Genomic DNA, 24487 nt, shown 5'->3' with positions numbered 1-24487 from the left:
ACAGAACCTTGATATGATCTTGAGGGCCAAATATAATTACACTACGAGCCAGATTTGGCCCACGGGCCTGAGTTTGACACCCCTGCTCTAACCCCTCAGCCATCGGCCGCCCCATGCACACCGTTTTTATAGAAACTCAGCTGGTGGGTTGTTCCAAACATCTTGGAGGACTAACCTTCTTCTGTGGATGTAGGCTTCCTGAAATTTTCTGTGTCTTCATGTGATCCCAAACAGACTGGGTGATGTTGCGATCAGGGTCCTGTGGGGTCCATACCATCACTTCCAGGACTTAATGACATTAGATGTATGTATGGGGTCGTTGTCCTGCTTCAGAGTACATTTGGGGCCCATCGCATGCCTCCCTGATGGTACTGCATGATGGATAAGTATCTGCCTGCACTTTTTTACACATACACAACAGGTGTTATACAACTGCAGGCTGTAAAAACATTTGCGGACATCATTTATCAAGCTCAACATACCAATCACCCTCATTTGATGGCATAGTATTCAATAAACATGATGTGATGTGAGGTGAGGTTATTAATAAAGTGATTAAAGCGACATGCCGTGACAGCTTTGTTTATCAAGAATAAAATTAAAACAATATGCACTGAGACATAAATGTCAATTAAGCTCTATCATTCTGAAAATAGCATCGTGTTGGCCTCAGGTTCACATCAGCGTTAAATGCCAGTTCTTTAATTATACACCACACAAAACATTTGGCTCCACCTGTCACCACATACAATTTTTATGTTTATGAGTGGGAGGCAGAGAGTACTTCGCCTTTAGGTCTACACATAAAAATATATAGTTACATTCCATAGTGGTTACACAACGATCAGCATAAGGAAACATGGAGGAGAATTCAGGCTCAGCATGCTGCTACTGGAAGATAATTACTGCCGTAGTTAGCGTCTTACCTCAGACAGTCTTAGAGGCTGTGAAAAAGGCAGCAACGAGATTGTCATCTTGTAGTGGTGCGTAGTCTACCTGGGTGAACTTCATCAGCATGGACATAAAGAGCGGGACATCATAGTTTGGCCTACACCTACACTCAGAGTCGACAAGCAGAGGAGGCTTGTTGTGAATCGATTTAGTCAGGATGAAGCTCGCAGCGTATCTCACCCTTCTCACCTCTGCAGTTCATGCTGTTCCGCTGAGAAAAAGACAAACTTGCCCGCAAATTTGCGATTCCTCTCATTGCCCTGCCCCGCCGCAGGACTGTTACTACGGGCCGGTGAAGGACAGATGCGGCTGTTGTGTGGTGTGTGCGGCAGGGGAGGGTGATGCCTGCGGGGACCGGAGCAGTGGTGGGCTCTCCTGCGGCGGAGGGCTTCTGTGTAACTCTGTCCCGGGGAAGCTCGGTGAACTACACAGCACCTGCGTGTGCGCCTCTTCCGGCTTGGTGTGCGGCAGTGACGGCCGGACTTACCCGAGCATCTGCCGTCTGAGAGCCGAAAACAGGAGAGGCGAGATTGGTGGGACTCCCCAGGTGATTCTGATCCAGAGGGGCTGGTGTGACTCAGGTGAGTTGTGTGATAAACTCCTTTCATTTGAAAAAGAGATGGTGCACGTTTGCAGGATTAGAAATTATGAAACACCTCATGGGAAATAGTTCATGTTTCTTTAGTACTTCAAGTATAAAGAGTCAAACTCTCGGGCTTGCGGAACGGAGCCCCCGAAAATGCCCTTCTCTGCTTTGAACTAAATGCTAATGTCAGAATGCAAACATGCTCACAATAACATTGTTTACCTTGCATAATATTCACCATCTTAATTTTGCATGTTAAAAAGCTTACTTTTGCTAATTGGCTACACACACAAAGTACCGATTGCCATTAGTTTTGCAGGAATTTGGTAATAAACCAAAGCCCTGGGCAAATTCAAATTTGTACTCAATTATGTGCCAATCCATGTACTAATACAGGATAAATAGAAACTGTAGCGGCTGGTGGCACTAGAGGAAAAGTCAGGTATTCCAAAAGGGCTTTGGGCAAACGTGAATTACCTGTACCAAATTCGGTTCAACACTGCAGCTGGAATTTCTCGCCAGTTCAGTGCTGAACAGGGCAAGGATCTGTCTCTGTATACAGGGTCTCATCGTTTAAGACTTTTCGGACTGAAAGCCCACTCTGCAGTGACCAAACCTCTCATCAGCAGAAAGAATAAAAAGGTTAGACTTGGCTTTGCTGAGGAGCATGTTGTGTGGACAGAGGAGAACTGGTCCAGAGTGACTTCAGTGATGAGAGGACGTTCAGTTTATTTGGGTCTGATGGGAAACATTATGTTCAGGGTAGGACTGGGGAAAGACTGAACCCAAAGTGTGTAAAGAAGTCAGTTACATTTGTCAGGGTTTGGGGGATGTTTTCTGCAGCAGGAGTTGGGCCTCTTGTGCAGCTACATGTCAGGTGAATGCAAATGTTTATGTGAACCTCCTTCAGCAACATGCAACACCTTCACTGCAACTGTCTCCAACCAGCTGCAATTTTCATGCAAGACAATGCCCCCTGTCACACAAACAGGTGAAGCAGTTCCTTGAAGCTCAGAATATTCAAATAATAAAATGGCCCAGAGTCCAGATCTAAACCCCATAGAGAACCTCTGAAAAATCCTTTGTCAACAAAGTAATATCTAAGAAACCCACTACAGTTACTGAACTGTGGAAGAGACTGAAGAAGAACGGACGCAGATCAAAGCAGAGCAGTGTGAGAAACTAGTGATGTCCTGTGGGTGCAGATGTGCTGAAGTCATTCAAAGCTGTGGCCTCTCCACTTCCTGTTCATGTTTGAATCCTAGAGAAGAAAACGTTGTTGAAATCTTCTCTTCTGACAAAATGAACACTGTTCATTGCTCACAAACTAAAGGTTTTTGTTGAAGTGCCTTGGTTATTTAGAACAACAAGCTAGGACAGCAGTGGTTTAGCCACAGCGGATAGTCTATCAAATTCTGAACTATAGAAAATAACAGTATTTCAGAATAAATCAAGTATTAATAATTTCCTTTTGAAATGACACAACTGTGATGGAAGTGCCCAATCTTGGGTGTGATCTGTATGGCTTCTTATGAGCAGATCTTACAATTTGGAGACTCGAAGGCAGATTAGAAGACATGACATGTCAAGTGTCAGTGCTATTAATCTGATAGATGGTCGACATCGCCACAAGTTGGCGGAGTCGTTCAGTGTAATTGAGAGGATAGTGAAAGCTACAGGATCTCCCTGCAGACTGAGAGCATACTGTTGATGTGTTAGCAGAGCTTTCTGACAGGCAAAAATAGTTGGTGCCACAGCACGTCTTGGCAACAGACACACAGCCATTTGCGTTTAAGGCTGTTTCTGCAGACAAGTTCATTTGCGCAGCACTGTAAACGCAGCATATGTCAGTATGCGGTAGGTTCTGAGGAGGGATTGCATGTTTGCTTAGAGAGCAGAAGAAGATCATTCTGGAGCAGGAGGAGACTGCACTTCTGTTAGGCGACAAAAACATAGGTGTCCAGAGCAGATTGCATTTTAAATGAAACCAAACCCGTTACAAGCCTTCAACTTTTGAGCAACATTTTCTCTTAGGCACTCAAACTCCATCAGATCTAAGAATAGATGGCTTTGGCACTTAATATTCTATAATCCGATCTTTGTGAGCTTTCATGAAGAGGACTGAATGTGCAAAATTCCATGAGCTCAATTAAATTAACACCAATTAAAGCTGATGGTAAAAGCAGCAGAGCAATGGCCCGGAGCTGTTACACCACCGCGCAGAAACTGCCCTGTCAACCTCACCGCCTACATTCAAGGCTGTTTCCCAAAAAAGCAAAGATTATCTTTGCCAATTCACATTTCAACATGTTTTAAAGTAGACAAAGGAGAAATAAAATGTCTGTGGCCACAGTAGCTGCAACGTGAATGTAAAGACTCATTCATAAATGCATTGTATGGCTTTTGCCGTCGCTAACCAGACGGACAGACAGACAGACAGACAGACAGACAGATAGATAGATAGATAGATAGATAGATAGATAGATAGATAGATAGATAGATGGATAGATGGATAGATGGATAGATGGATAGATGGATAGATAGATGGATAGATAGATGGATAGATGGATGCATAGATAGATAGATAGATAGATAGATAGATAGATAGGTAGATAGGTAGATAGGTAGGTAGGTAGCTGGATGTATAGATGTATGGATAGATAGATAGAGATTAACAATGTCCTTTTGCTCTTTTTGTATATATATATATATATATATATATATTACTTACAGTTTTAATCCATAACATTTTAGAGAAGCTGAGCGGTCTAACCCATCATCCTGTGTCCTCAAAGGATTGCAACATCAAGGAAGTACGCGCTATAAGTTCAACTTCATTGCAGATGTGGTGGATAAGATCGTCCCAGCTGTCGTCCATCTGGAGCTTTTCAGGAGGTAAAACTAACCGAAGCAAGATAATTAAAACTGTTACCTTCAGCAGTCGTATTCCTGCAGATACAATACTTTATTTTTGCCCTTTTTCTTGCCAGAATGCCATTTTCCAGCGAGGAGTTCACTGTGTCAAGTGGCTCTGGGTTTGTAGTGTCAGACGACGGCTGGATCATCACCAGTGCTCACGTACTCACCAACAAGCAGCGGATAAAAGTGGAGTTGAAAAGTGGTTTGCAGTACAATGCTACAGTCAAGGACCAGAAGACGGACATTGCACTCATCAAAATCGAACCAGATGTAAGTCTTGGACAAAATTGAGTCTTGTTTTTTTCATCTGGCCTCACAGCTAATAATGTATGCACAGTTATTCCATGGATATTACATGGAGACAGTCAACAAGGGCCTCTGGCCACAAAAATGGGTGGATTGTCTTAAGCCTGTGAATGTTCTCATGTGTCCAGGTCGTCGTTCTCCACAAAGCAATTTCAGTCAAAAGCAACTGGACTTGGTTATTTGTCTAGGAAGACGTTTCACCTCTCATCCAAGAGGCTTCATCAGTTCATGTATGCGTCTGACCAGGCTGGGACTGGACCAGGACCAGGACCAGGACCAGGCTGGGACTGGTCCAACTAACTGGTGTGGAGATCCAGGTATTTAACCTCTCACAAGGCCGATGATGTCACTGAAACCCTTTGTGCTCCAAGTGCCAACGACCGTCATTCGACTTAGGGTTTCTGGTCCAGTCCCAGCCTGGTCCTGGTCCAGTCCCAGCCTGGTCAGATGCGTACATGAACTGATGAAGCCTCTTGGATGAGAGGTGAAACGTCTCACTAGACAAACAACCAGTCCAGTTGCTTTTGACTGAAATTGCTTTGAGGGTGGATTGTCTTGAATTGATGTGGGTCTGAATTCTTCGGGGGTTGTATTTGGTCATGCCTTTCAAAGTCTCAGATTTTTTTGTATTAACACATGATGATCTGAATAAAACATGCCACTGCTCAGACATGCTCTTACGCAACCAGCTGCTTTGTATGGTAGAGGGGGCTCTACTCCTGCCCTCTTTATCCGACTCCACTCAGCGTGAACTTGATTAACATTTTATAGTACTGATCTGAATACAAGAATACCTCAAGATCCAAAGGACTAATCCAGAGGAATCACTGTATTTGACTGCTTTATAGGTGAAAGAGTTTGTCTTAAAACAATCAGGGAGGGCGACAGCTGAACAATGCTATAACTCTCTGTCTTACATTCCTTATAGAGGGAGTTCTTAAGCTTGCCTAAAAGGCGAATTTGTCACGCCATAAGACTCCATGCCCCTGGAGATGTAGCTATAAATTCTGTTGAGCATTACAAGCCACGTGGACAAGTGGCATCAGCCATGGATGAGAGGAAGCAGGCAGAAAAAAGCTGAGACTTTCCCCTTGTCTAGACCGCAAGTGCAAGTCTGTAAGGGCGCACTCACACTGTCCTTCCGTACCGGGCCAAAACAGGTTTTTCGGGTCAAGCCTAGTGCTCCGCACATAACTGCAGCCAGCTGGCCGTCCACTGCCCGTCTGAGAGAGGTGGGCTTTTGTAGAGCGCGTTTGCACATGTACGAGCACGAGCGTGCGCACGTGTACGAGCATGAGCAAGACGCCTACGGCGGTTCTGACATCATTTATGTGCACCTGTTCGGACATAGAAAAAAAAAAGACAAGGACCCTAAAGCCCGGGGCGCGGTGCGGAAGGACAGTGTGAGTGCGCCCTAAGGCACGTTTTTTACTTGCGTATTTCGCAACAGATTCACTGTCTGCATTGGCAACCTACCAGTCAAACTAGGCAGTGTTGATCAAATATAGACTTTTTTACTCTGTTGCCTATTTCTTGACCTAAAATGTTTTCAGAAACAAATTTTGGTAAGCTTTAATTTCACAGAGTTTGTGACCCGGCTGCCACATTTTTCCTCTTTGGGGCCTCCAATACCAATAGTTTCTGGGGGCTAGTTAGCCTGACGACCTTAAGAAATCTTACAATGCCAAATTCAGCTAATTAAAAAACAATACAATAGCAGAGGCATTTTAGAACTAACAGAAACTTTTCATAGTTGTAAGAACTCTTAATACTCTTTATCTTTATATTGTGTCTGCACTGCAAAAACTATCGAACAAGCCGCTAGCTAGGTAACGCTTTTTTCGCTTGGATCCTTTTGTTGGAATATGGACCGGGCACCTGAAATCAGTGTCCAATTCCAGGGAAAACAGGCCTATGTAGACCGTAACACTACCTCCTAACCCTAACTGTAACCTCTAAATGCTGAATTAAATCGGCAAAGGCATTGGTTATGTGACCGGGGAACATAGGGATGACCCCTCTCCCAACACAAGAACCTACTAGACAGCCGTTGACTAGTTAGCCAGTTAGCCTGCTAATTTCACCGTACTTTCATGCCACACTGGTCACAAGAAATGAGCTGAACAGTGTACTAGTGGCCAGCGGCATAGTTTGGACTAGTGGTCTGTCCTAATTCGCTCCAGAGACGGACAAGCTAGCTAGCGATCCTACAGACATTATTTCACCCAGCATGTGTTCCTGCTCGATTAACAAAATTCACTATCATCCTTCTCTCTGGGTCGTCATGTCAGAGTCCCCTTCCTGTGCTCCGTCTCGGCCAGTCCTCAGACCTGCGCCCTGGTGAGTTCGTGGTGGCAGTGGGAAGCCCTTTCTCCCTGCAGAACACCGTCACCACTGGCATTATTAGCACTGCTCACCGCAACGGCTTGGAGCTGGGTTTAGAAGACTCCGATATGGACTACATCCAAACTGACGCCATAATCAATGTCAGTGAGACCACAATTAGCATTACAAACAATCATTTTCTTTCTTGGTTCTGCATTTTATTTGATCTGTCTTGGAAATTTGTGTAAGAAAATGATCTTGTCGCCCTGTTGATTCACAGTATGGAAACTCTGGTGGGCCGCTTGTTAACTTGGTAAGCGAATAATACCATTATTCATCATTTGCATGTATGCTTTCTGCTATATAGACAAATCTGACGAGCCGTTTGTGTGCTTCCCCATCTAACGGCGCCGCCATTACTGCGGTGGCGTCTCCCTCCAGTATGCGCACACTTGAATGGGAGCTGTCATAAGTGAACCTTTTCTACTTTTACCTGTACTTTTTAAGCACCATTACTTTTGACAACGATGTCTAGGACGTTTGGAAGAACCTGTGCAATTCTCTGCTGCCCCAACAGCAGTGGACCTGAAAAAGTCCAGTGGCAGTGAAAAAAACTAAATGCAAACACAAACCTTTACCTCATTGTCCCCCTGTCTGAGGCCGTACGGTCTACGTGGATTCAAACCTTTACCTCATGAAGAGCGCCCCTGTCTGAGGCCGTACGCTCTACATGGATTCAAACCTTTACCTCATGAAGAGCTCCCCTGTCTGAGGCCGTACGGTCTACATGGATTCAAACCTTTACCTCATGAAGAGCGCCCCTGTCTGAGGCCGTACGGTCTACATGGATTCAAACCTTTACCTCATGAAGAGCGCCCCTGTCTGAGGCCGTACGGTCTACGTGGATTCAAACCTTTACCTCATGAAGAGCGCCCCTGTCTGAGGCCGTACGGTCTACATGGATTCAAACCTTTACCTCATGAAGAGCGCCCCTGTCTGAGGCCGTACGGTCTACATGGATTCAAACCTTTACCTCATGAAGAGCGCCCCTGTCTCCGGCCGTACGGTCTATGTGGATTCAAACCTTTACCTCATGAAGAGCGCCCCTGTCTGAGGCCGTACGGTCTACGTGGATTCAAACCTTTACCTCATGAAGAGCGCCCCTGTCTGAGGCCGTACGGTCTACATGGATTCAAACCTTTACCTCATGAAGAGCGCCCCTGTCTGAGGTTGTACGGTCTACGTAGATTCAAACCTTTACCTCATGAAGAGCGCCCCTGTCTGAGGCCGTACGGTCTACATGGATTCAAACCTTTACCTCATGAAGAGCGCCCCTGTCTGAGGCCGTACGGTCTACATGGATTCAAACCTTTACCTCATGAAGAGCGCCCCTGTCTCCGGCCGTACGGTCTATGTGGATTCAAACCTTTACCTCATGAAGAGCGCCCCTGTCTGAGGCTGTACGGTCTACATGGATTCAAACCTTTATCTCATGAAGAGCGCCCCTGTCTGAGGCCGTACGGTCTACATGGATTCAAACCTTTACCTCATGAAGAGCGCCCCTGTCTGCGGCCGTACGGTCTACATGGATTCAAACCTTTATATCATGAAGAGCGCCCCTGTCTGAGGCCGTACAGTCTACAGGGATTCAAACCTTTACCTCATGAAGAGCGCCCCTGTCTGAGGCCGTACGGTCTACGTGGATTCAAACCTTTATATCATGAAGAGCGCCCCTGTCTGAGGCCGTACGGTCTACGTGGATTCAAACCTAGCTGCCTAGCTTAAATCAGTGAAAAAGTAATGTCAGCTAAGCTAACACTGCTTAGCTAGCTCACGTTAGATGCCTCTATCAAGGCTGCTGTGGTCATACAGAGTAAATTAACTAAATGTTGTGTTATTGTGAAATATAACGTAAGTTGCTCTAACTAGGGCAACGATGTAAACATCAAGTATCTGAGTTCATCAGTGATGGAGGTAAATAATCACAAGCGCTCTTCATGAGGTAAAGGTTTGTGAAGGTTATAGAAAAGGTTCACTTCTAATGACCGCTCCCGTTCAATCGTGCACATCCTGGAGGGAGACGCCACCGCAGCAATGGAGGCTCTTTCAGTTCCAATACTTCGCCGGAGTCGTCTATAGGCGACCTTTCTTGTTTTATTTATGACAGTGAGGACTAAGGTCATGATTTTAGTTTTATTTAACACCCAAAGTCTCTAGTCTGCTCCTTCAGGTTCAAGATAGAAGCCTCTCTCACAGACAAGACCTGATCATGGAGGCCTTTGAATGAAATCATACAGATGGTTCATTCATTTATCAAGGTCGAGGCCTCCATCTTCCTTAAAATACAGTTCTTTCTAAATGAAACTGTTGCCATACCGACCCTGCATTTCATAAATTATCCTTCACTGTGAAAACCCAGATAAGTAACTACAATAACCAAGACTGATGCTTTAAGTTGTAAGTAAAAATAACATTTAATAGACTATGAGTGAAGGTGTGTGCCCCCGCTGTTTTGTTTCTCTATGCAGCGAAGCTCTGAAATCAATGAAACACTCAAAACCACTTTCTCACGGTTCTCCTTCCATTCTGTTTGACAGGACGGAGATGTCATCGGCATAAATACTCTGAAAGTGGCAGCAGGAATCTCTTTTGCAGTCCCTGTGGACAGAATACGGCAGTTCCTTGCTGATTCCTACAACCGACAAGTCAACGGTGAGCAGGATCTGATGTTGGTTTTGTGGATATGATCAAGTACCGTATTTTCTGCACTATAAGGCGCACCCCATTATAAGGCGCACCTTCAATGAATGTCTTATTTTGAAACTTTTCTCATATATAAGGTCACCGCGTTATAAGGCGCATAGAAGAGACGCTACAGTGGAGGCTGGGGTCACGTTCTGCATCCATTAGATGGAGCTGCGCTAAAGGGAACGTCAACACAACAGTCAGGGGAGGTCGTCTTGTTGCTTCCTCCACTTCGGCACCATTGATTGGTTCATGTTAAACTCTCTGGCTGCTGCTCTATTCCCGTGTTCTACTGCGTGACTAATGGCCTTGAGTGTAAACTCTGCGTCGTAAGCGTGTCTCTTAACAGGAGCCATTTTGGGCTCTTTACACAAACACACACATGGAAATGAAACGGCACGCTTCACGCAGTCGTATATCTCAACATGCACCGCGCGTTACTTCTTCTACGGGGGAAAATAGAGTCGGCGGCTGCTCACCGTAGTTGGAGACCTGTTGTGGCTCAATATTGGTCCATATATAAGGAGCACCGGATTATAAGGCGAACTGTCGGCTTTTGAGACCTTTGAAGGTTTTTAGGTGCAACTTATAGTGCGGAAGATACGGTAATATGATATCATTCACCCGTTCAAATTATTCGTTTTTTCATTTGTTCGTTCATTTGCTTTCAGGTAATAAAGGACAAAAAAAGAAATGTATAGGCGTCCGGATGCTGCAGCTTACACAAATGTAAGTAAACATCAACGTAACTCATTTACAAAATACCACATGTTCATTTTAGGAATACATAGTCTCTGGCCAAGGTAATGACTTTATGAACAGTGATGCTCTTGAGTTGCCTTTCATAGTTTGTTTAGGTGCTGCGTTACTTTCAGCTCAGTGAATCTATGTCTGTTACATTGTTTTATGGATATCCTGTGTTGAGATGGTGCATATATTTTCAATACATGTCTTAAATCTTTGTACTACATTCCTCTTGTGATTATCTTTCACAAAACTAAGAGATTAGAAGTGTAAAAGATGGGCTTCATCCGATTATTCCAAGGGAAATACAGAAGGAGGTCGCTGTTATATTCTGTATCTTGTAATGTTTCCTTGGCTGAAACCATAGACTGTATAAACAAGGACGTAGCATCTCCGTCCGGGTCCGTTCTCTCAACTTTATCCAATTGTACTCGCCTCTGGGAGTCGCCATCTTGTCAGACTTTGACCCTGCCTCTTTTCCTCTTACCAAAAAAGTGCATGTATGTGACGTTGGGGGGAGGGACATACATCCATTTGGCTGACGTTTACTGAATTAGCAATAATAGCACCACCGCCCCGGAGCTAGGCTAACAGAACACGCTACTAGATAAACGGGAGTGGGAGTCAATGATGAGTTTTTTCCGTGACCGGGAGGGAACAGGAGTCATTTTACATGTCTTTAGCGGAGATTACACCGGAGTGCAGCCAGCATTTATGGTCATTTAATTAAACATATATTCAAAACACAGACACTCACGGCCGAATCCTCCCGGTGCTCCAGATTAGCATCTAGTGTCTGTGCCAAACAGTAAGTACAGTATGTTCCTAAACCATCTGTTGGTACAGAAGAACAAACCATCTTGTCACTTATGGTAACACCACCACACAAATGACCGCAGTCCAGGTTGAGATGAAGGAGTTAGCATGCTAATGATGCTAATCCTGACAACTAGCCTCACAGGAGACTAGCCTAGTACAAAAAACTTCACCCCCCTCAGTGTTGTCATGGAGATATGACCTAAACATACAGACTAGAATGTTTTTTTGTACGAGCATGAGCGTGCGCACGTGAACATACAAGGCCTACGGCGGTTCTGAGGTCATTTCCTGTGCGCCTGTTGGGACATAGAAAGAAGAAGGAGGGACCATGCGCGGACATTTAAAACAATGGCGGTGAAAGGTTCACGGTGTGATGCGGAGGTGGAGTGTTTATTGCAGATTTGGTCGATGAAAAGATTCAAAAACAGTCGACAAGACGCACAAAAACTCTGAGGTCTACGGAAAGATTTGTAAACAAAGCCACGCATCGCCATGACGTCATCAATGCGTGTGACGTGTTACGGCGTGATGACGTATAGGCAGCAAGAAGCATTCGCCGAGGCCCAGGTAGTGTGAGTACAAACGGGCCTGGAGGGGGGGACAAGGACCCTAAAGCACGGGGCACTGGACGGACGCACAGTGTGAGGGCGCCCTAAATGAGCAAACATATAAGGATATAATATCTATGATAGACATGGCTGACTCATTTTTCCATTGGCATGTGTTTTTTAAAACAAAATCGGATCTACTTTACGTTGTTTCAGTTGGAATGAACAGTCTCTAAATTCCTCTAAACCATCTTTGTCTCCACTTGTTCAGTTTGATCCGAGATCTCAAGGAGCGCGAGCCTCAATTTCCAGATGTGAGCTCAGGTGTTTACATCTACGAGGTGATACCTGGAACCGCTGCAGCCAGGTAAGACTCGAGTTACAGTTACTTCTACTATGTGCTGTGAAACCCTGTCCCGTTCAGCGCGCAATTTCCTTCTTTGATTGGTTCTCGACTGGTTCACTTACTCTCCTCTGCCTTGTTTCCAACACATGGGCGTTCATATGAAATATAGACAACTTCCCACTGGTGTGAGCTGATTTTGTCACCTGCAGCTGATCAGTAGCCTGTGATGTACAGCGAGAGGTTGCGAAGGCGCTAGATTTAACAAAACGCAACGTCAGTGTTGTGAACTGGCATTCGGAGGCCTCTGGATGTTTTCCAAGCTGTGGAAAAAGAGCATCCCTACAGTTCTCAGGGCGGTGGGTTGAACTGTGGTCCGGCTGCTCATTATACTCATGTCCCACAGGCAACGCTCTGACATCCTCATCTTGGTGAATCAGGATCTCTCTCTGACTCCACTCTATATCCTTAATATTTCAACATCGCCTTCCCCGACGCTAAAGCCTCAAGCTTTGAACAGCACGCAGCAGTAGTCATAACACTGGTACGGCTTTCAGTTTACCATGAGAATGCTGACTCGTCCACTGTACTAATCCTTTACATCCCTCTGGTGAAATCACAATGCGATCTTTAATCCTATTCTCCGGTTTCACCCCCATATTGTCAATCCGTCCGCATACGACCAAGAGTAAAAATCCTCGAATTGCAAGCAGTACAGTGCATCATAAAGCCATGACTCCCCGTTTACTTTGGGAAGGGGAAGGAACCTAACACAGGAACAGGAACTTGTTTAAAGGTTATTTATGTTTTCTGTCGGATGGGAGATCTTCTCAGCTGGGTTCGGTCTGTTTTAGGCTACATCACACTAATACGTACTGATGCTAAAAACACTTAAAGTGAAATTCTGGCGTAAAATCATCCCAGGGTCTTTTTCGGCAAATACACTCATCAAAAAGCCGTCCAGACAATTTTTTTTCATGTAACAACTATTAACAGAGAAATCCGGTAGAGTTGCCAAGTCGTTAACAGTCGCTAACAGTGATTAGCTCGGGGCAGTACGGTGAAGGCATTCAAAGGTCTTTTTTAACCACTAATGCTGCTGAAAATAACAGCAAACCTCTGCAGCAGCATGAGAAGAGTCCCTACACACAAAACAAAGCAGCAACTGGCTCCTTCCTTTGTGATTGACTTGAATGAACTTTACTATGAGAGGAGCTGGTACAGGGGCCAGTAGGTAAGTCTTTAAAACACTCTTTTAATAAACTCTGGGTTCACTAACTACGCTGTTGATGCTTCAGTGTTTTAGTGTTTAATATTCTTTTCAAATATTCAGCTTTTTTGTACCTAAAGCACGGGGCACGGTATGGACGGACAGTGGGAGTGCGCCCTTAGCAGTGTGGATGTATTTTAGCTAGGCTCTATGTGCGAGTGATGTACGCCATCGTTTTCTCCACAGCGCAGGCATGATTGAGCATGATGTCATCATTGGCATCAACGGGCGGCCTGTCCACACCACGCAGGATGTGAGCAACGCCGTCCAGAGCAGCGCCGCACTTTCAGTGACGTTGAGACGAAAGGACAAGGATGTTACGCTAACTGTCATTCCAGAGGAGACCGACTGATACCACTGACGACACGTATCGACCAATATAGAAAAGATGTGTTTTAGTGAACTGTCCCACAGCTGTTTGAGATATGCTCTGCGTTATTGGGTCTAATTTGTGGCCATGCGTACTATTTTTAAGAAATAGCACTGATTATTTGTCATTTGGTCAGTGTAAACATATTGATCCTCAGTGTGTACGGTGGTGTGTGTATTCAGAGTTGTGTTTTTCTTTGTTTCTTCTATGCTGATGAATATCAACTGTGCACAAATGTGAGATTAGGTGAAATATTAAAGAACATTCAGTTTGTTCGTAAAGTGATTGATTGCCGCTGTCATTATTGTTATATATATATAATAATAGTAGTAGTATGCCGCAAAACATGCCCCCCTGAGACACGTCCAGCTGGGAGGAGGCCTCGGGGAAGACCCAGGATCAGGTGGAGAGATTAGATCTCCACACTGGCCTGAGAACGCCTCAGGATCCCCCAGTTAGAGCTGGTTAATGTGGCCAGGGAAAGGGAAGTTTGGAGTCCCCTGCTGGAGCTGCTGCCCCCGAGACCCGACCCCCGATAAGAGGCTCATAGAGGTCACCTGTCCTATGTAGATAAGACCTAGAGAATAAGTCAGATTGTTGTTTTTGTTCCACTGTGTCTCAAAATGTTGATCCATGCGTAACATCACTAGAGGAACTCAAGTTGCTTAGTCAATCCAATCTTGGCACTTATCAGTCTCTTGAGCAGAGACAACCAGCTCTTATTGACACGCTACCCGGCACCAACCACAGCCCATTACGTCTAATAAAGAACAACGAAGAGGACACACTGTACCGGCTCCTTTTTATTGACTCAAAACAACTGTGAACTGTGATATATACAACATGAGACACTCAGGATTGATCCTCAACACAACAGGGGAACAGGGATTTCACAGGAGCACGTGTAGCTTTAAATAAAAGGTAGAAGGGGAAAAGACAGACAGAACAATCTGGAACAACTAGCACCGCCATCGCTCAATTTCCCCTCAAATGGCTGATGTTTTTATTTATATTTATTTAAGACGAAACAAGTTATTGTGTAATAACAAGGCAAAGTTATAGCGACACAAAATGGATTACATGTGCCCTCCATTGTGTAATTAGACCCATTAATAATAACAAAACAGCAACGCAATGTGCAATAAATGTCCCTGCATTCAAATAAATTAGCCTCAAACATGTTGCGGTTAGCACTGTCGCCTCACAGCCAGAGGGTTCCCGGTTCAAATACAGGCTGGGACCCTTCGCTGTGGAGTTTGCATGTTGTCCCCGTGTCTGCGTGGGTTTTCTCCGGGTTCTCCGGTTTCCTCCCACAGTCCAAAGACGTGCAGGTGTTCGGTTCATTGGTGACTCTAAATCACCCGTAGGTGTGAATGGTTGTCTGTCTCTGTTCGTCTCTATGTGTCCTGTGATAGACTGGCGTCCTGTCCAGGGTGGACCCCGCCTCACGCCCGATGTCAGCTGGGATCGGCTCCAGCCCCCCGCGACCCCGACAGGGACAAGAGGCTGAAGATGAATGAATGAATGAATGAATGTTGCAGTGGTTCTTACGAGACGCAGGTGAAAAAGATGAAGCTTTTTGAGTTTGAGTCGTTTTGGGGAGCACTGTCAAAAAAACCCTGCAGTTGTCAAAACCGAAATTTTTTGACTATATTTTAATAAAATGATGCTTCTGACCTCGTGACTGCTATTACATGTTCTCGCACATCTTCCCTGACACATAAGGCAAATACATAAATAGAGCAGTGGACTCAAGTTAAAGGATATAAATCTCTTTGGGGGCGGATCAATGTACAATATCTTACAAAGGCCGAGAGACGAGAAGCTTCCAAAGAGGCGTCAACAGCGTCAGTTTCAGGAGGTTTTACACAATTTAGAGTTATTCTACAGAGAGAGAGAGAGTTACATTCAGATTCAGGGAAGGATACGTATGAACAAGTCTCCTTACAGGTATGTACAGGTGTGTTAAACAGTATATACAGAGTGAATCAAGTTGTGAAAAGGGGTGATTTGATGCTTCCTCGCGTAACCGATGCTCAGCTAAATGATAACAGATCTGTGCTGCTGGACGAGAAGAGCCGACACTTCGACAACGGTGTCTTCTTCGGCTTTTTATGACCTAAGGGCGCCCTCACACTGTCCTTCCGCACCGTGCCGAAACAGGTTTTTCGGGTCAAGCCTAGTGCGTTTGACCAGTGTGAGTGCAACTGCTCCGCGCAAAACTGTCCGTCCACGGCCCGTCTGAGAGAGGTGGGCTTTTGTAGAGCGAGTTTGCACATGTACGAGCACGAGGCCTACGGCGGTTCTGAGGTCATTTCCTGTGCGCCTGTTGGGACGTAGAAAAAAGAAGGAGGGACCATGCGCGGACATTTAAAACAATGGCGGTGAAAGGTTCACGTTGGTGTGATGCGGAGGTGGAGTGTTTACTGCAGATTTGGTCGATGAAAAGATTCAAAAACAGTCGACAAGACGCACAAAAACTCCGAGGTCTACGGAAAGATTTGGAAACAAAGCCACGCATCGCCATGACGTCATCAATGCGTGTGACGTGTTACGGCGTGATGACGTATAGGCAGCAAGAAGCATTCGCCGAGGCCCAGGTAGTGTGAGTACAAACGGGCCTGGAGGGGGGGACAAGGACCCTAAAGCACGGGACGGAGGCACAGTGGGAGTGCGCTCTAAAAGAGTTTTACGGATCTCTAAATAATGAAAGAGCGCATAAACCTTCAGTTCAGGTAAAGATGAGAAACTTTAGAAGAGGAGGACAATCTCAATATTTCATGTGACGCCTGAGTCTGGCTGGAGGAAGACATTTTAACAGGGTCAGGGAGGAGGGAGACGCTCACTCAGCACAGATTCAGGGTTTTTACTGCTCGTCTCCAAATGTTACGCAAAAGCACTAAATCGTCAAGCCGTCAACGTGACTTATGTGCTCGCTGTCCATCTTGGAGGTTTGCGCTCCCGCTCGCTCGAGGCTGTCATGTTAATCAATCGCAGTACAGTGGGAAAACATTAAGGCGGCGGAGAGCGCGGAGGAGGAGTCGGAGCGCCTCCAGCAGAAGACGGTGGAGGGTCGAAGCCGAGCTGTTGGCTCATGCAAGAGGGAAAGCAGGATGGAAACGTGTGGGACGCCGCCTTCAGGAAACGACAGAATACTAAGAGTTTAAGTGGAATGGAGGATTCCTGGTCAGTATACGAGATCAGGTATGCAAACTAGGCTCTATCGCAGAATTAGCAGCGGGACTGGAGCTACTGAATATATGGTTTCCAGTATACATCAAGATATTTTTGTCCCCCAGACATCCAGAAAATCCCCAAACCATCCAGGCCATGAGGTGGTGATGTGCTTCTCTTTTAGACCGGTTTATATAGATCTTATATTTGGATATCAGGTCACTTTCACACCAGTGTTTAAGCTCATTTGGTCCAAACAAAGATGGTAAAAGTGGAATATTGTTGCACGCTTCGTGCTCACGCTGGCTTTTTTTTTTTACGTACAAGGAGTTGTAAACATCACACGGACTGACAGGTTTACATTTTAGTGACGTCATCCTGTGTCGTTACTGATACATGGGGAGTTTGAAAGTACGTATGCTTCATTCATGTTCTCTGGTGTCACAAAGCGCTCATAAATAAAGACCTAATAATGACTTTCACTAGGATAGACGGAAACTGGATCTTGTACCGTATTTTCCGCACTATAAGGCGTAACTCAAAACCTTCAAATGTCTCAAAAGCCGACAGTGCTCCTTATAATCCGGTGCGCCTTATATATGGACCAATATTGAGCCACAACAGGTCTCCAACTACGGTGAGCAGCCGCCGACTCTATTTCCCCCGTAGAAGAAGTAACGCGCGGTGCATGTTGAGATATACGACTGCGTGAAGCGTGCCGTTTCATTTCCATGTGTGTGTTTGTGTAAAGAGCCCAAAATGGCTCCTGTTAAGAGACACGCTTACGACGCAGAGTTTACACTCAAGGCCATTAGTCACGCAGTAGAACACGGGAATAGAGCAGCAGCCAGAGAGTTTAACATGAACCAATCAATGGTGCCGAAGTGGAGGAAGCAACAAGACGACCTCCCCTGACTGTTTTGTTGACGTTCCCTTTAGCGCAGCTCCATCTAATGGATGCAGAACGTAACCCCAGCCTCCACTGTAGCGTCTGTTCTATGCTCCTTATAATGTGGTGCCCCTTATAGTGCGGAAAATACGGTGTTTATTATTTTGACAAACGAGTGCAGAGGGAGAGTAATGTCTTACCATGTGTTTATCCTCGTAACATTTTTACCACCACAAAATCCTGTGGTTGGTTTGCATGTTTTGCTGTCACAACACAAAATAACCACTTGGACAGCTTGTTTAGTGCCGACTAGACAACCCCGAGCGAGACTCTCCTTTTCAGGCAGCCTCAGGATGATTTAAACTCTGATGGTGGTTTGTTGGTAGTGTGAAAGCCAAGGGACCACCTTATTTTATGATGGTATACATGTGATTTTAGCACAAACTGCCGTCAATTCAACTGTGAAGGGAGCAATCTTGAAAGCAATGTATATATGCATGCAAATCATTTGGTAACCATGGTAGCGCGATACACTGTGCTTGCTTGCCACCCATAGAAATAGAATGAGATCAAAACGGACACTCCCGTTTAAATCAACAAGGCAGGGTGGTCAGAGTGGCTGCTGTGTACGTGTAAAGCCATTTTAAAGAATAGTGACTGTCCTTCTGTTTTTGAGGTCAGAGCTGAGTGAAATCAGATTCTTTGAACTAGTCTAACAACCGTGGCAAACTACAAGCTTGACGTCTGTTCTGCTCTCAGGCCCCGTTTAGACGAAGAAGATCTACAGTAGGAAGGAAATGCAAAAGCGGCGTTGCGTTCTCACTATTAATTCCGTGTTTAGATGAGCTTTTGGGGGGAGGGGTCTCCGTGCATAAGGTGGGCACTGCCACACAACAGCACCCAGAGCTGGTGCATGCTGGGAAACGTTCTTCTCCTTCTCTCCCTAACAGCGGAGAAGCAGGACGCCGTACAGCGTGACAGGGATCTGCAGCACGGTCTGCAGCATCCCACCGCCTCGGCTCCACCCGGGACACTTGAACGTCCCACTGATGGAAACAGTCCCACATGTTTGTTGTTGTTTACCTGAACTCTGCACACGGATGTTACGGAAACACGTACGCCACGTGAGCCAGCGTGAGCAGATCAGGACACACTTTAGTGTTTTTACCGGTGGAGCATTATAATTAAGATTTACAAGGGTGGTTTCACTTTTTTGCGCCGTCGCTGTCTAAACGAAAGGCACATCTTTTGTCATTTTCACCGGCCGGTGTTGTCGTGTAAAGACGGCCTCATTCTATTTCTTTGGTGCCACCATACAAGTGGATTTGATTGATTTAGCCGGTCAGTAGAGTCCAGTCAGTGTCATCCACAGACAACAGTGTGTCCATTGTCCGGACCATATGAACTGATGGACCGGTGTGAAAGTGACCCTAGTTAACTACTGAAAAGTATAGTCCTCACTGCTGCTCTGGTGAAAGCTCCGAGTATTCATATTCATTCTTATGCATTTTGTGGGGAAGTGTATTAAATTAGAATGATATTCAATTATTTCTCATTTTCCTCGGGAGCCCTGGCAACCCTGCAGGAGTCCTCAGGGTGTCCCTGGACTCCACTTTGCACTGCAGAGCTGTAAATCCCCTCTGAACAAGGCCGGCCCTCACACTCATAACTGTGGCTCTATAGTTCTCAGTATTTAACCGATAATGTCTGACCGAGAAGTGACCCGAGTCCTCAGCCACGTTCTGCCGTCTGTCTCAGTAGTAGGTGCACCAGTTGCTGTAATCGCTGGGCATCAGGCCCCCAGTGATGAGCAGGATCAAGTCCACAAACCACCAGATTCCGAGGCCTCCCAGGGTGAGCAGCTTCCCGACGGCAGTTCCCGTGTGGCCCAGGCAGAAACGATCGACCCCGAAACAACCCAGGAAGAAGGAGTACAGAAGCGTGGTGATGAAATAGTGTCCGGTGTATCTGTGCCAAACCAACAGCAAAGGGTTATTTAAAGTCCAGATACAGTATGTGCAAAGAAGAAAGCTCTCATGACAACACCATTTAATACGCTGAACCTTAATGAATTGTATATTTTGTGGTTTTACAGTGTTGCTTGAACCTCAGAAGAAGGTGAAGTTGTGCCAAAAACTACTCTACTTCTAAAGTTTCTGGACCTGGAGGTGTCCAGAGTCAAGTATGTTAACGTTTAATATGTTATGAAACGATCTATCCATGCAGAGCTCATGGAAATACTAATATGACAACGATGAAACAAACCCCAGCCAGAAAAAACACCAGCGGTGCTGATCTACAACGAGAGGACGGGACGAACGCAACACCTGTTCTGCACACTGTAATGTAACGGACGCAGTGTGAACAGAAGCTGAATAATAGAAGTTAGAAGTCTTTGTACGGGTGCTGCTTTGATTGTGTCCCGCCGCTACACCTCTCTGATCTCTGTGCAGGTACTGCAGAGGTGAAGCTCATGTGCTGATGGAGGCAGGGAGGTGTCGGGGGACGTGGTGCACTGTGAAAACACGGCCACTCAAAAGAAAGGTTTGGTGGTGGTGGTGGTTCTATACATTTGTAAACATTGCCCTCTAGTGGTGCAAATCTGGAACCACAGACGTTGATCTGGACTACCTGAATCACTACTTTTGAATGTCTTAACTTCATTTGTAGAGAAGTATGTGCAGTGCATATTGCATAATAAGAGTTGTAAAATTCTTCAAATGACTAAAATAATTAAGAGGCAGAGCTGATCCGGGTCTCTTAAATGCACTAAGGGGTATGTGGCTGGAACAAGGCTGTGCTTAAGCAGTGGTGCTTTCAGCTAAATCCATTCTACCACAATGGCAATAATAACATTAACACGGTTCAAGCAAGTATATAGTTTATTATGTTTGGTTTAGAGCGACAACATTCGCTAATTAGCAATAAACACAAATGACTCCTGAGGCTGCTGGGGACGCCATTAGTTTTTCAGGTTTTTGGTCATAAACCAAAGCACTGAACTTTTAATCACATCAAAATTTGTTACGGCTTTTTCCAAAGTTACCTGAAATCAGCCCGCAGAGAACACGAACGGACGCATTAAATGCAATGGCAATCTATCAAGTAGCTGGTGAGGCATTTCATTCAAACCCACAAATGTTACCCCGGTGGTGTTGTGAGCGGCCAGAGCGTCACCAATTTACATCGCCTGGGGACCATGTCTGTCCACTCAGTAGGTGTTGAGATATTTCACAAAGGGCGCACTCACACTGTCCATCTGTACCGTGCCCCAGAAGGTTTCACGGCTAGAGTCTAGTTCGTTTGACCAGTGTGAGTGCAACCGTACCGTGCCTAGGCCCGTTTGGGAGAGGTGGGCTTTTGTAAAGCACGTTTGCACATGTACGAGCGTGCGCACGTGTCCGAGCACGAGGCCTACGGCGGTTCTGAGGTAATTTTATGTGCACCACAGAGCCAAAAACGTTCCCATGTTTTCTGCGCTGCTTTTCCATTATGTGGCAAAAAGACCGCATGCTCTTGGTAAACAAAGCCACGCATCGCCATGACGTCATCAATGCGTGTGACGTGTTACGGCGTGATGACGTATAGGCAGCAAGAAGCATTCTCCGAGGCCCAGGTAGTGTGAGTACAAACGGGCCTGGAGGGGGGGACAAGGACCCTAAAGCACGGTACAGATGGACAGTGGGAGTGCGCCCTGGAACTCAAATGGTAGCATCAGAGGAAGAGTCAGGAGATAACTGTACTCTGTGGGATTCAAACCCGTGGGGATCATCCTGCTGCACTGAGACGAGATTGTGCAGCGTTCATAACTTGTTCTCTAATTTTGATCTCCAGTGAGTGCCTCGATCTTTATTACGACTTCATTTATTGACTCTATTCTCTATTGACACTTGCTAAATCCTGGGACACGCACTTCTAGTTTTTGACCGACGCTCCCACGCAGTAAAACAAAGTCCTTGCTTAAACCATTGTGATTTTATGCAAACCGACTGAACCGGCATTAGTCGTTATGACACTTTCTGGCAATTTAAAAAGTAGCCTATATCGGGAAGCAATCTTTACCGACAGCATCATAGAACTAAATCCAACTTGTTTGTCAACAGTCAGGTTGACTAGACGGAGCTCTTGGTTTAAAGAAAAGGGCTCGATGAATGGTAATGAAGTGTGTTTTTAAGCCTTTGTTGAACAGAGAGCACCAACTAGTGGACTTCATTTGGACGTCACTACCCAGAGCATTTCTGAGTTTTCTGCTGCGGTCAGAAATAACACTGCCAAGGATCAGTGACCCCACCACCACCACTTTACACAGACATGCGTGTGTAACATGAGTGTACGTGGACGTGTAAAAAACTTGCTTCCATATTGTAAAAATACTTTTGCCATGTTGCTGCTTGCTACGTGTCTTTGGGGGTAACGTTAGCTTTAGTGTTATAAAGTTTAAAGGGTGACAGTTTTGGCACATGTAGATTGCTCAGCTGTAACTGTCCAGCAGTGTGTCCCTTACTTGATGCAGGGTACGTGTCCTCTGGGGAATTCTCTGTCCCCCGCACACTCTATATCATCGAGTGCGGTGCAAATAACCATGGTGTAGTTCACCTCTTTCGGAGTCTGGCCACCCCACTAAAGACAGAAAGAGTAAATGCATTAAGTGCTGGGTGATCAACAACATAGTACTTTTTATTTGTTTAAAAGCATCACTTACCACAACACAACCATGGCCCATCTCCAGGTAAGCACTGTGGTTACCTGCGTGATCGACAGGATCCTGACAGTAGATGAACTCCTCGGGTCTGCATCGTACATGTAACAAAAGACAAAGAGAGAGGGGCGCCACTTCCTTTAAGTAGAGAACACACGGCAAACTTCATTCATAAGATCTGACAGTGTTCAATCCCCTGAATCAGAGGTTTTAAGAGTGTGAGGCGGGTGTGAGTTAAAACATGAAACACACACATGGAAGCAACTGATCAAATTCATAAGACAGAACACAGATGTGTAACATATAGCACATTTAAATAAAATTAGCATTTAAGCGCAGGCAAAGGCATCATGCACAAACAACTAGCATACACAGTATAAACACAAACAATGAGCATACACAGTATAAACACAAACAATGAGCATACACAGTATTAGCACAAACACCTAGCATACACAGTATTAGCACAAACAACTAGCATACACAGTATTAGCACAAACAACTAGCATACACAGTATGAACACAAACAATGAGCATACACAGTATTAGCACAAACAATGAGCATACACAGTATAAACACAAACAATTAGCACACACAGTATAAACACAAACAACTAGCATACACAGTATTAGCACAAACAATGAGCATACACAGTATTAGCACAAACAACTAGCATACACAGTATTAGCACAAACAACTAGCATACACAGTATTAGCACAAGCAATGAGCATACACAGTATAAACACAAACAATGAGCATACACAGTATTAGCACTAACAATTAGCATACACAGTATTAGCACAGACAATTAGCGTACACAGTATTAGCACAAACAATTAGCATACACAGTATAAACACAAACAACTAGCATACACACTGTTAGCACAAACAACTAGCATACACAGTATAAACACAAACAACTAGCATACACAGTATTAGCACAGACAATTAGCGTACACAGTATTAGCATAGAAAATGAACATAAGTGCACAAACTACATGTAAGGACAGAGTAAAGCACATTAATCCAGATTATGGCAGCGTGTCTGAGTTATTAATGTAACGTTACCGGATTTGACAGAAGCGGTTTGCTCACAACAGTAGCGTTAGCATTGTTATTTAGCATTTGACAGCTAACGTGATGCTAGCATGGCGGCGTTGTAAGTGTCAGTGTCTCGTGTTACTCACAGATAGCTGCACAGGACCACCGGTGACGGGGGCTTGTACTCATACGGCTCGGTGGAGTTGGGCCGTGTTTCCGTGGGCTGCTCGCCGGACGGGAGGGTCGTCGCTCCCGGGGCAGGAGAGGCAGCGGGAGCCTCCGTGGTCGACGAGTTCTGGGAGTGAATTCCCTCCAGACATTGTAACAGAATCACCGTCAGCAGCAGCAGGAACTGTCCGCACAGCAGAAGATAGCTCACAGAAATCATGGTCACCCTCTAAATGCTATATTGTTCTCAGACAATCAGCGTCCATGGTCCCCAGCATCATTTAGCCAGCCAGCTAGCTACCTGCGGAGGTTCGTTTGGGTCGCGTGTGTGTGACGACATCAAAGCGCGCCTGGAGTGGACTGGCTTTTTCCCCTTTTTTAAAACTTTATTTAGAGCAGAGTCGTCAAACTCTAATTCACAGTGGGCCAAATTTTAAAATCTGGGACAAAATTTCAAAACTTAATATCTACAATAAAATAAAATAAAAACAAGACTGTAAATGTGCATGTGTTCCTTCTCTCCAGATGTGTAACGTCGAACCTTTCCAGTGCAGCTCCTTGTTCTTGTCGTGGTGTTTCTTCTGTTTG

At 45.3% G+C, this 24487-nt stretch overlaps 2 protein-coding genes across 2 annotated transcripts; one reads left to right on the top strand and one right to left on the bottom strand.

Annotated features, from left to right (window-relative positions):
• Positions 1 to 1108: 1108 nt before the first annotated feature.
• On the top strand, positions 1109 to 13908 carry htra4 (HtrA serine peptidase 4; the record flags this gene model as incomplete). The annotated part of the gene is made up of 9 exons (XM_083912887.1): positions 1109 to 1532; positions 4333 to 4432; positions 4528 to 4726; positions 7054 to 7248; positions 7368 to 7400; positions 9685 to 9799; positions 10504 to 10561; positions 12215 to 12310; positions 13743 to 13908. 9 exons carry the CDS (start codon positions 1109 to 1111, stop codon positions 13906 to 13908), a joined length of 1386 nt encoding a protein of 461 aa, XP_083769013.1.
• Positions 13909 to 14723: 815 nt separating this feature from the next.
• On the bottom strand, positions 14724 to 24207 carry tm2d2 (TM2 domain containing 2). Its single transcript, XM_083912928.1, has 4 exons — positions 23878 to 24207; positions 22692 to 22779; positions 22494 to 22609; positions 14724 to 19957 (listed from the first exon to the last, which is right to left on the bottom strand). Exons 1-4 carry the CDS (start codon positions 24117 to 24119, stop codon positions 19744 to 19746), a joined length of 660 nt encoding a protein of 219 aa, XP_083769054.1. The 5' UTR covers positions 24120 to 24207; the 3' UTR covers positions 14724 to 19743.
• Positions 24208 to 24487: the final 280 nt, after the last annotated feature.

Source organism: Echiichthys vipera, assembly GCF_963691815.1.
Source record: "Echiichthys vipera genome assembly, chromosome: 4".
Lineage (NCBI taxonomy): Eukaryota > Metazoa > Chordata > Actinopteri > Perciformes > Trachinidae > Echiichthys > Echiichthys vipera.
The sequence above is the reverse complement of the archived record's forward strand: the minus strand, read 5'-3'. Positions and strand labels throughout refer to the sequence as shown.